The sequence below is a fragment of the Microtus pennsylvanicus genome, chromosome 10 (assembly GCF_037038515.1).
Source record: "Microtus pennsylvanicus isolate mMicPen1 chromosome 10, mMicPen1.hap1, whole genome shotgun sequence".
NCBI lineage: Eukaryota > Metazoa > Chordata > Mammalia > Rodentia > Cricetidae > Microtus > Microtus pennsylvanicus.
The window spans coordinates 85,616,518-85,629,295 of NC_134588.1; the positions used below are offsets into that span (position 1 = coordinate 85,616,518).

The window sequence follows — 12,778 nt, forward strand, 5'->3', positions numbered from 1 at the left end:
CCTCTCTGATCCATGCTGAAATGTTAATGTCACAGTCTTATACATGTCTTGGGTAGACAACCACAGCTGCTTTCAAGTCATGGGAGCAGTGGTCCTCTCATGCAGAATGCTTTGTTTCATGTTGGTCCTCCATGACCTCTGACTTTTGCAGTCTTCTCATACACCTACCTCAGATGGTTCCTGATCCTTGGGGGATGTCCCAGTTGTATCGGATTACTCCATAGTACTTTATACTTTGACCATCTGTGAGTTTCTGTGCTAACCTTCATTTACTGCATAAAGGAATCTATGGGTATAGAGATGTGGATTTAGAGTGCAGTTTGTTACCATTAACAAAATATTAACACTATATATATATATATATATATATATATATATATATATATATATATATATCACAATAGTAACACTAGTTTTATTCTTGGGGCCTTTGAGCTCTTCAACCAGAGGTTCTTGGCAATAATTATAACACCAGGCATGTGCTTTCTCCTGTGGGATGGGCCTCAAATCCAATCAGAAGATCAGTTGGTCACCCCAATAGCATTTATGCCAGTTTTTCACCCCTGGGCATATCTTGACACAATGATTATTATTATAACTTATACCTCAGCCGTATGTAAGACTGGGGATGACGTCTCCCTCTAAGCAGCCTGCACAGATCCTTCTGGACTATGAAAGCTAGCTAACAGGGAGGAAGCTTTCTGGTCAATACTATCTTGATTTCCCCATGTTCTGTGATCAAAGTGTGTGGTTTATTCAATTGTTCTACAATGATGAGCAGCAAAGGGCAGCGGCAATGGTCTACATTGTATGGTTGTCCCTAGCACACTCCTGGCCAACTGGCAGTGGATTTCCCATTTGGTAACCTATGGCTTTTAGGCTGGAACTAATGGGCCAGGCAGTGTTTAAAAGAATACAGTTTCCGTGTAATTATTTCAGGGCATAAGCCATGCGGGCGGCCGGGTGCCGGGGACGCAGCCCCGCTGCTCTCTCAACACAGGTTCAGTGAGAGTCCCATCTCAGGGAAGCAGGTGGGGAGAGATGGAGAACACATGACATCCTCCTCTGGCCTCCATGTATACTTGCACAACTGTGACATACATGTATACACACACACGTGAAGAAGGGAGGAAGAAATGAGGGGAAGTGCTGAAAATTAATGAGGTGAATTTAGGAAAAGCAAGTAGAATATTCCCAAAGAAGGCACAAGGAAAGAAAAATTTAAAAATAAGAGCAAAAATTAATGAGCAGAAACCAAAAATGAACTTGTCTGACTATCACTTTTGATACTGGATCTCTGATTTGTTCATTTAATTTGGCATACTTTTGATGACATCAAGCAAGGAAACATCAAGATGAATGTTTGAGAATGCATAATTCTAGATACCATTGGTAGAAGAGATAAGTAAGTTTTATGAAAATTTCCTTCAAATTAATATAGAAACTTAATTTCAATGTAGAATTTTTAGTAGGGAAAAATATATGTTTTTGCCCATGTTTTCTAATAAACATCAAAATAAAAAACAATCCAAATTTACAGAAAAGATCTCCAAGCACATCAAAAGATAAATGTGTAGCAAAACCTAAGTACAACAGCACAGGCAGGAATAGAACAGAGCGTTCTTACCCCAAAACATAGATGGAAAATCCTGGAAGAATATCTGCAAACAGAAGCACTGAAAAATATTATATGTTGTGACTCAGTGAAGTTTTCAAAAAACTACAAGGAACAGATAATGTTAAAAGTCCATTGATGTGACTTATTACAACATATTAAAGAAGAAATATAAGCATTCTTTAATGATTTAAAGAAATTCTTTTAATGATTATAATAAAAGAAAATTTTCTCAAACCTAAAAGTGCATCTTCAAAGATCTTATGTCCTGGGAAAACTGTGGGATAATGGCATTTTTACAAGCTGCTTGTGATCATGAAAATTAATATAACTTCTTTGGGAAACATTTTTTTTTCTTATCTGGTAAAATTGGATTAAGATGTTATGGTGGTTTGAATGAGAACGGTAACATAGGCTCACAGATCTGAATGCTTTATCATCAGCAAGTGGTTTGCCCTGAGAATGATTAGGAGGCCTTATTGGAGAAAGTGTCATTGGGGTTGGGCTTTGAGGCTTTAAAAGCTCTATCTGTGCCCAGTGTCACTCCCTTCATGCTGCCTGATGAGTTGGATGTAGAACTCTCAACTCCTTATCCAGCACCATATTTGCCTGTGTGTTGTCATGTTTCCCGCCCTGATGATATTGAACTAAACCTTTGAAACTGTAAGCAAGTCCCAATTATAAATACTTTCTTTTATAAGAGTTGCCTTGTTCATGGTGTCTTTTCATAGCAATAGAACAGTGACTAAGACAGAAGTTGGTATCAGGAGTAGGGTATTGGGATAGCCCTAACTATACTGGTTTTTAGAGCAATATGTAAGACTTTGGGACTTTGGGATAGAAAAACGATTGGGTACTTTAAGCATATAGCATGGAAGACAATGTTGACTGTGGGGGCACAACTCAAGAAGTTTTATAGGGGAAAGAGTTTTAATAAGTTGTCAAGAGACTGTTCTTATGATATTTTAGGGAAGAATGTGGCTGCTTTCTGGCCTTGTCCAAAAAATCTTCCTGAGGCTAAATTGAAGAGATTTTGACTAATGGTGTTGGAAGAGGAAGTTTCAAGATATCCTGGTATTGACTCTGTAGCATGGTTATTAGTGGCCACTCTGTATGTGGAAAGGAGCAAGCTGAGGAAGGAAAAATACAAAATGTTTAGTTTGGAAAGAAAAGGAGCACCAGGAAGTGTAATGGTGCTAAGTCCACTGCTCCAAGTAATAAGAGGTTCAAAGGAGATCCTTATGCTAAATAGAATAAAGTGAATGATTACCTCAGGACAAGACCCCGCCTAGCTAAGTTTCCACCTTGTGAAAGGGAATTAAAGAAAATCTTAAGCAGTGAAGGGAACCATCAGCAACAGAAAGTTGATGCAGATGTAATTGAATGAGGGGTCCATGTTCCAGCCCCAGCAAGCAGCAGAACCTGACACCTTTGGCCATGTGGTTCTGCCTTTAGAGTGAAGGATGTATGAAAGGGGTGTGGAATATTCCTGCTTAGTTAAGCAAAGCTGCTGAGGCCAGGCATGTGTCCATGGTGTCGCTGAATGGAGACTCAGAGAGGACATTGTGTGAAGCTGTGAAGGTAAAAACCTGGATTGTATTGAAGACTCCAAGAAGGTGGAGTTGCCAGAGTGGTAGAATACCTGCTGAGGGGAGCTGCTAACAGGGAGTGGAACCAGCCCCAGAGAAAGAAGGGTGTTGCAGTCAACAAAGCTGTAAGGAGTTGGAGATCTGAAGAGCACTTTGACATTAGACATGGAGATACAGGGTTTGGAGTTTGTCTGGCTGGTTTTTTACTTGCTTTAGTTCAGTATTTCTTTGCTATGCTCATTTTACTTCCTTTTGGAATGGTTATATACATTCTGTGCCATTATATGTTGGAAGCGTGTGATATGCTTTTTGATTTTGATTTTACCGGGGGTTACAGTTCAAGAGATTCTATGAGTCTCAGAAAGACTTGGAACTGACTTTTCAACACTGTTGAGACTGTGATTCATTATGGGGACTTTTGAAGTTGGACTTGTTGGAAGACCTGTGTCACTGGGGGTGGGCTTTGAGACTTCTAAAGCCTAAGCCAGGCCCAGTTTCTTTCTCTTCGGGCTGTCAGTACCTTCAAGTGTAGAGCTCTCAGTTCCTTATCCAGCTCTGTGTCTGCCTGGAGTTGCCATGCTCCCTGCTGTGAGGATAATGGACCTCTGAAATTGTAAGCACTTGCTTACAGAATGCTTTCTTTTTAAGAACTACTGTGATTCTCTTCACAACAGTAGAATAATGACTAAGATGGATATACATGCTACATGGTCCAGCAACTTCACACCTAGATCGAAGCTTGTAAAGATGATGCCTATATGATCAGGTTTCATATATTTTCAGAGTATCAATGTTGTAAAGATTAAAAGTCTAAAAACAAAAAGGATTAAAAATTTAGAATAAATACTACGTAAGTAAGATAAAAATAAGTTGAGGTGATCTCTTGCAGTGGAATTCTCTTTTTAAGTAAAAAGTGATTGAAATCTGTGTGCATTGGTTTGCTTGGACATATTTAATCTCTAGGACATAAATACTTAAGGCATATGCAACACAAAGTTATAAAATATGAAAAATCAAATGATATATTCTGTATGGATGTAAAAGTTAGTGATAAATTTAAAAATGATCCCAAAATTCAGTGACAGTTCTAAAGAGGGCAAGAGGAAGATAGATATGGGATGGTATTGATAAAATTAATTCTAATTATTATTATTTTTATTTTTGGTGATTTAAATGATGAGTGTTTTTTCATTGCTTTTTCTTATACCTCATATATATTTTAAGTTCCTTTGTCTTCTTTATGTTAAATAGAAATAAAATAAGAGCCTTAATGCCTTAAATTATTTTTCTTTTTAAGATGTCTTCAAATGGTACCCTTGAGCCATTGTCTCCACTGTGAACTTGTAGCTCAGTTTAAATAACTATTTTGCCTTCCCTTTCCCATGGTCTGCACGCTAACAGTAGACTTCTGGGTTTCTGAGACAAGTAGGTTTTGGCAGGATGCTTTCATGATATCACAGACCCAGGGTCTTAGTGAGGTGGAAGGCACCCACCTATTTTTTGTCTCAGTAGGGTCTCTTCCAGACCAGGGCCATCTCTATAAGCAGATTCATAGCATTTTCTGCTGGACCTATAATTGCTGCCTATTGAAAACAGTGAGAAACGGATAGTTGTCAAGTGTAAACTGTTTGAAGAGAATTTTCTCAGATTTTGCAATTGTCTTGTCTTCCAGATTGACCAGCTGAAGCAGGAACTTTCCAAGAAGGAGTCAGAACTTCTTGCCTTACAAACAAAGCTTGAAACCCTTAGCAATCAAAATTCAGATTGCAAGCAACACATCGAAGTGCTTAAAGAGTCACTTACTGCCAAAGAACAGAGGGCTGCCATCCTTCAGACAGAGGTAAGGCAATGTCTAGGCTCTGGAGAGCAGGGACACATCACCATGTACTATGTTTTTTCCAGGGAGACATTCCGTAGAGAACCCTTTCCCAAAGCTATGGGGGCCATATGTGTTTTGGGACTCACAGAATTTCACATGTTTTCAAACATGATTCCTGTTTGTGTAGCATAGCTTTGTGACATCCCCTCATCCCCTCAACTGAGGCAATCCCCCAGACCAAACATGTGACTCTTTCTGCAGGGAAAACAGTCTCACAATGAGGTGGGATAAATAAGGATGAAGACCAGATTCATTGTCTACTGTTGGTGTGTTTCATGTTATTTACCCAAGGAGTTGTTTCATATTTACAATTTTTCCATTCTATTTTTCCATTGTTTAGAGCATTTTTGGATTTGAGAATTATGGAATTGTATCTGGAATGATTAAATTTCATCAAAATCATAAAATGGTTAGACTAGCCCATGCCTTACTTGACATCATTTGTGAAGACCAGATTCATTGTCTACTGTTGGTGTGTTTCATGTTATTTGCCCGAGGAGTTGTTTCATATTTACAATTTTTCCATTCTAATTTTCCATTGTTTAGAGCATTTTTGGATTTGAGAATTATGGAATTGTGTCTGGAATGATTCAATTTCATCAAAATCATAAAATGGTTAGACTAGCCCATGCCTTACTTGACATCATTTGTAAAGATGATTTCTTATTAATTAAATGAAGAAAATGTTCTTGAAGGAAATATTGCTCTGTTATTTCTGTTTCATACATAGAGAAACAACAGAAGCGTCCCCCGCTCCCCCAAAAAGCTATGCCATGTGTTATCCTCTTTTCTTCTTCTTCAGGTTGGATTACACATTGTCTTATAAGAAATGCAACCTCTACACTAGTTGTTGTATAAATAAAACAGCTGTCAAAGTGACAGGCGATATAGCAGAGAAGTTAGTAAACAAAGCCCATTTGTGTGTTGAGGCAGTGCCTTTTGGAGTACTCTGGGAGAAGGCAATATAATTGGCATACGTGTTCTCTGGGGTGCTTTGTAACCTGTCTTTGTACATACAGACTTTAAAGTAGTTAAGGAGGAGTTACATTTGTCTTACAAGTTGGTTGGGTTGTTGTGTAGATCTCCTCAGTCAAAGTTGCATGGGCATTTTCTTTTTTAACTCATACATTAATGGTATAAATTGGAAGATGACTTCTATCTCATTTGACAGGGTATCAATATAGAGTGTCCGTCTAGAACTCTGCTATTCAGTACTGAGCCGTTAATCACACAAGGCCACTTAAATGCACTAGTTTAGTGAAATTTAAAGCATAGCTCTTTAATCACTGTAGCTACGGTTTACACATTTAGCAGTGTCATTGTGATTCATGTCTACTCATTAGACATTTCTGCCCTCTAGCAGTTGTCAATCTAGAACTGGATCACGGGATCCAAATCTGGACTTTGCTTGATTTCATAAAATATTTTTAGAACCCACCATGCCTGTTATTCTCTATGTCGGCTTTCTTGCTCTCCTGGCAGGGCTGTGCAGCTGTTACAGAGCTTGCGTGGCCCACAGAGTCGAGCGTATTTCCTGTCTCATCTCCCATGGAAAGCAACTGCCAACCCTCCCAGTGTGACCATTATGACCATCATGCGAGCAGGCACTGGGGTGTCCAGTCAAGGCTCCTTCTCGCTTCATGTTGTGCACAGGCCAGGTAGTTCACTGACTCCTGTTCAGAAGCACAGTTTTTGCTTCACAAAGACCTCTGCAGATCTGTATTTCCTCTTAAGGCTATTGTTATTGTGTTACTGTGAGTTGGGTGAGGGAAAATGTGAGGACCAAGGCAGCCTGTTTGAACAAACAGGCTCCCAGGTCCCCCAACAGTTCCTATCCAGAAGGCAAGAGTGAGAAAGAAATGCCAGTTCAGAAAGACTTCTCCTTTCGTTGCCTGATACTGATTAATCTGCCTGCCCATCTTTCTGTTTTACTTCTTTCAAATTAACACAGTTTAAATTAGACCCATATATATTTCATGAAAAAGACAGAGGTGACATTATGTGGGCAGCTTCTATCCCATGTTCAATAATTAAATGGCCCAATGGAGAGAGGGTGCTTTGAAGTAGAAATGAAGTCACTCTTCTGCAAGGACAATGAGATGGTCTTTCTACACTCCTGCTTTGATGTTGAGAGTGTCACATTAATAAGTCTATCGGCTGAAACATCCAAGGAATTTTCCTTTACCTTTTTTCTTCTATTAAGAGTGCTGTGTATGGAAACAGAGGAACAAGTTACCTAATGATGTCTGTCTCTTGAAGAAAGCAATTTTGTTGAAATTAGCTATAATTGTTGAATCATGGGGAAGGGATCGCAGCAGGGTAGAATGCATTGAAGTTCTATCTCCTCTCTTTAGCTCCACAGGGAAGCCACAGTCTCCCTACCTCATAAGTGGTTGCTTCATGGGAGAGTGGTCGTTAGGTGAGATATGTTCCATCTCATTATGTCCTATGTTGAAAGACACGAGTTAAACACAGCTGAGGGATGTGGAGCTCATCCTCAGAAGAGGTGACATGGGACAGTTGCTTGGAGCTTGATTGTTGACTCATTCCAAATTGCTTGCCAGAGTCAAAGGAAATGGAAAGACTCTTCTTGGCTTCTCTGGAGTATCTGTGCTGCCAGCTGGCTTTTTAGCCGGATATCTGCAATGTGGTATAAATGGTCACCACCACTGGGCATCCCTCTGGAGCACAATGACAGTTGAACTGGCATAATAGTTCCTGTCTGTCAGGAAGGTTCTGCAAGTAGGACCTTTGTGTTTGGGAGGTGGTGGGATGAAGGGTGGGGTGAGAGGTGGGAGGCGAGTTGTCTGGGTTTGTGGCTATGTGGCTTGGCTCTTTGGTTGGTTTGTTTTAACTTGTACAAATACCCAGGCGCTCTTTGACATGTGTGCAATAAATCAGTGGAATAATAATTATACATGTACAGAGATACACCACATGAGTCTTAACATAACATTTTACTTTTAAAAATAGCTTCAAAGGACCCCACAGCCACGTCTTAGTTTGTACTTCCCTTAGTGCTTCCTGCTCACCGACTTACCCCATCCAACAAGGCATGCTCTGCTTAGCAGTTGGGGTGCTAATAGATTGACTTGTGTTCTTCCTTGGATTTTTTTGTAATTATTAAGATATCCAGAAAGTAGGAAGGATAAGGTCCTAGGATTTATTTCGGTTGGAATTAAAGCACTTTTTAAAGTGAAGGAATATAATGTTTGGAAGTGGGAGGTACATGGATGTGCATGCATCTCCCTGTTAGCATGTGTCAGTGTGGGGAAGATCTGAATACAGGGTTCAGCAAAGAGTTTTCCTTTCTTTTAGTAAAGTGTTCAACTGCAAGTTGAGTTTCTTATATTGCTGTTATTGTTATTAGTGTTGTTGCTGTTGGTTGCTAGGATACTTGAACAAGTTAGATTCTTTCTAATCTTTTCTATTTTAGCTTTGTGAGTTTCATCTGCAACTTTAGCCTCTGTGATTATATAGGACAGACCTTCACAGTTCAGTTCAGTTACCTTTTAATGTTTCTTTTAAAATTTTATTCTTCTTGCCTATATTATATCCTGACCAGTTTCCCCTCCCTCCATTCTTACCAGTTCCTCTCCCTCCCTCCCATCTCCCCAAGATCAACACCTCGTTTGTCCCAACCCCCAGAAAAAAAGAGCAGACTTGCCATGGATATCCACTAAGCATGGCCTAATAAGATACAATGAGACTGGGTACAAACCTTCATCTCATGGTTGGGCATGGCAACCCAGTAGGAAGAGAAGGATCCCAAGTATAGGCAAAAGAGTCAGAGACACCCCCACTCCCAATATAGATCACCAGTCTATACAACTATAAGGGAAGTGTAGAGGACCTAGCTTAGACCCATGCAGGGTCTGTGTTTGTTGCTTCAGTCTCTGTGAGCCCCTAAGAGCCCTGCTTAATTGACTCTGTGGCCTGTATTCTCATGGTGTCTTTGACTGCCTCTGACTCCTACAGTTCTTCCTCCCCATCTTTTTGTGGTTCCTCTGACTCTGCCTCATCTTTGGCTGTGGGTTTCTGCATCTGCTCCCATCAGTTGCTCAATGACACCCCTCTGATGACATGTGGGCTATGCACCAATCTGTGAGTACAATCATTAAGAATCATTTCACTGACTTTTCTTTTTCTAGTCATGTTTGGTTCTGTCCTGGGTCTCTAGGGAGTTCTGCCTCTGGTTCCTGGCCATGCAGGAAGTGTCAGGCTTGGTCTCCCTCACATGGCAAAGGCCACAAGTTGGACCATTCGTGGGTTGACCACTCCCATAAGCTCTGTGTCACCATCACCCCAGCTCATCTTTCAGGCTGGACAGTTTGTAGGTTGAAGGTTCTGTGGCTGTGCTGCTGCTTCAGTCCCATTGTTGGAAGCCTTGCTGGGTTATAGAAGATGGCCAGTTCAAGCCGTGTGTCCCCAAAAGAGAAATAAAAGCAGGTACTGAGTGAGCGTTGGCTCCGTTCCCAAATTAAGACTTTTGTTTCTGCTTTCTTGTAGGGCAGCCTTTTCTCCTGCTCATCACAATTGCCAAACCTCTTGTCATGGTCAATCTTATGTGTACTTTCTAGAAGAAATGGGATAGTGCTATTCAATGTTCAAGCTTTTTTGTTCGTTTTTTACTAATTTATGTTGCAGCTAGGTCAGGGAGGTGGCCTATATGTCTAAGTCCTTGTCACTGAACAAGGAATATAGGGGTTCTGTGCTCCAACAGGCAAGGGCAACATAAGCTAGGTAGGGTGGTGAGTTCCATAGAAAAGGTCCATGGATTTTATTTTTATAATGCAATCAACACAGATGAGAATATTATACAGTCTGTAGACGCTCTCTCCAGAAAAATTCCTGTTGGCCAACATATACTTACATTCACATGCAGTAATATGTATAGGTTCACGTAGCTTATAGATTCCCCAAAGGTCTCAAGATTAGCAACTTCTTTTCTGTGGACTGCATGTACATATTTATCGGAACAGATTTTGTGCCATATATGGTATGGCCATTGTTCATGTGTCATTGTGACATGGCAATGACACTATCTTTGTTGGGAATGGACTCTCTTCAGCACACAGGTATATGATGGAGAAGTGGCTGACAATGCCATAAGCTCCTAGCAATCTCACTTCCCTGGTTACTAGTAAGCACGTAGGGACTCTGAGCTAGACTTTATCTTCTGTCTGCTGTCTAATAGCAGACAAGTGAAGGAAGAAAAGAATGGAAATAGATAAATAAATAAGTAGCTCCTTAGGAGATTAAAATTTGCAAACTATTCAGAATGTCTATTTATGTGTACTATGGATGAAGCCAGTGCTAGCGAACTTACTCTGAGAAACCTGACCTGCTTGGTTCATGCCTTTGAGTAGCGGTATCGGGCACGGGGCACGTGGAGGTGCAGACTCTCCAGGCCTCCGTACAACAGGGCTTTCCTGCACGGGCCTGGAGATGCTTTAGATGGCTCTTGTGTTCCACTCAGCCTTTCCTTCAACTTCAACTTGACATAACAGTGATGTGTGTAACCGGAAGGTTCCTTATTGAGTATCTGTGGTCTTCAAGGTGCTGGTCAGTAGGGAAGGCATCATTTTAGGAGTTTTTGGTCTTGAGCTTTTCCATCTAGTCTGATTACCAAAATGTCTGGCCAGTGTTGTGTGGCTGCCAAAGTGAGTTCTAGAAACTACAGATGAGTGTTTTCAACGTGACTTGAGTTAAACCTGGATTACCACCTGTGAAATCACCATTGAAGTTGTTCTGGTTTAAGGTCAAGTCAGAGATCCAGAGAAGATGGTGAACGACTTGACTGCGTCCTGGGCATTGACCTGTTTTCACCATGAGCAATGAGGATCCTACTGGATGGAGGTCTCACACAGAGACCTGGCAGTTTTATAATAATGCCCTAATATTTGACTTAAGTTTACTAGGTGTGACACTATCCTGGCTGAGAAGGAGGGGTATGAGTCCTCAAGGTAACATTATGGCCACAATAATAAGACTATTGTGAGATGTTAGTTAGTACTTTTTAGAAAGTTTACATTGTATAATATTTTTATTTTTTAGCGGCGAAGAGACAGAAATCTTTAATAAATAAATAAATTTATAAAAAAATGTTTACGGTGTGTGTGTGTATGTTTGTTTGTTTTGTGTACTGAAAAGTAAAAGAATACAGGAAGTTAACTACCGTGCTCTCTCTGAGAGGTAGAGAACAAGGTGTGCCTCAGGTTTTCTGTGATACACAGGTTGTATTTTTGCAATGGATTTTATTTGTAAGTGAATTTGTAGCAGAAGTGTGCCGATCAATCCAAGGGGCTTGTGGAAGGTACTGATAGAGGGAGGAGGGGTTTTCTTAGCCCATGGTAGCATCTCCCAATGTCTTAGTCACCAGTGACTCAGTGTAACAACTTGATCATGGAGCAAACTTGGGCTATAATTTCTTAAGATGACTCAGAAAACCACATTTCTAACAATGAATATGTTAACGGGTACGCGAGCACGTGTCCGTATTCCTTAGTCTGAGATAGACTCTATGCCACACTGTCTGGTGACATGAAGGTTGCTGTGACAGGGAGTCAGGAACATTGCATGGCCTATAATTCTCCACTACTGAGTCTTTAAGACCCACAAGCTTGGAACAAGAGAGTAGTTGTCTTTTTTGTTTTATATAAGTTTGTCATAATATATATTTGATTTTATGTGGGAATTTCTAGGGAGGGACTTCTGATTCCCTTTTCACTTCCTGTCCTGGTTGCTGGGAAGTGACTTTCTAACCACTTCAGACTTCAAGATGCTACTGTCTCTCTTATTTTTTTTCAGATAGACTTTTGCTAATTTCCCTGTGTAATTTTCAAATGCAGGTGCTTTTTAAACAGTTATTAGCACACACGCCAAGCCAGATTTGCAGGCTCTGGTACCCTTTGCTCTCGTGAGGACAGTGTTCCCCTTTTAAGCTTTGTAAGTAATGTCTTTAAAACTAATAAATTAAGGGACTTGTTGAAAACACACACACACGCACACACACACACACACACACACACACACACACACACACACACAGTCCTCTTGTCATTTATATTTTTCCAGCTCAGTCCCCTTATTGGCCCACATTTTTAAATGTTTTTATTTGGCGGGGAAAGGCATCGTTTGAAAGTTTTATTGATAACACTTTTAACTGCAAGAAAACGACTAAACATGCAGAGCAGTAACTATCGTGGTGGCCACAGGTGGGAGGTCTGCAGAATGCTTTATTGCCAATAGGAAAAGAAACGCTGGGAACCACAGTCATTACAGGGGTCACCACTGCTGCCTCATGCATCACATTCCCATTTTGAGAGCATGGATGATAGCAGCTCCAAACACCACACTTTCCTTCCCCTAATGTCTACAGGCTTTGGTTCTCTCTTTAGTAATGATATAGAAAGTTTGGGGTCACATAAAAATGAGTCAGGGTCAGGCTTTGGAGACCCAGAGTAGGCAAAGTGCCCTTGTAGCTAGCCAGGGAAGGAACTGGCTAACGGGGTTGTTATTTTTATAGATTTTAACTCTCCTGCTGAATTAGGCAGGCAGCCTGTTGCTCTCCTCAGGTACCCACAGGAAAGACAAAGGAACCAAGGTGAAACGCCAGGGCCTTCGTGAGCTCTAGTGAGAACTTCCGGTGACTGCTGCCTGGCACTTTCAGGATCTTCAGAAGTCGGCCTAGAT

The 12,778-nt window shown here is 40.7% G+C and overlaps 1 protein-coding gene across 19 annotated transcripts in view; it reads left to right on the forward strand.

The window, feature by feature from the left end:
• Positions 1–12,778, forward strand: part of Erc2 (ELKS/RAB6-interacting/CAST family member 2) — an 885,961-nt gene that overhangs the window by 306,947 nt on the left and 566,236 nt on the right. For all 19 annotated transcript variants that reach the window (XR_012912096.1, XR_012912099.1, XR_012912100.1 and 16 more), the window contains one exon: positions 4,877–5,044. Coding sequence is in view for 13 of the 19 variants with exons in the window: in XM_075988882.1 (XP_075844997.1) it covers positions 4,877–5,044 (168 nt within the window). In the remaining 6 variants the exon portion in view is untranslated. The remainder of the gene's footprint in view (positions 1–4,876; positions 5,045–12,778) is intronic.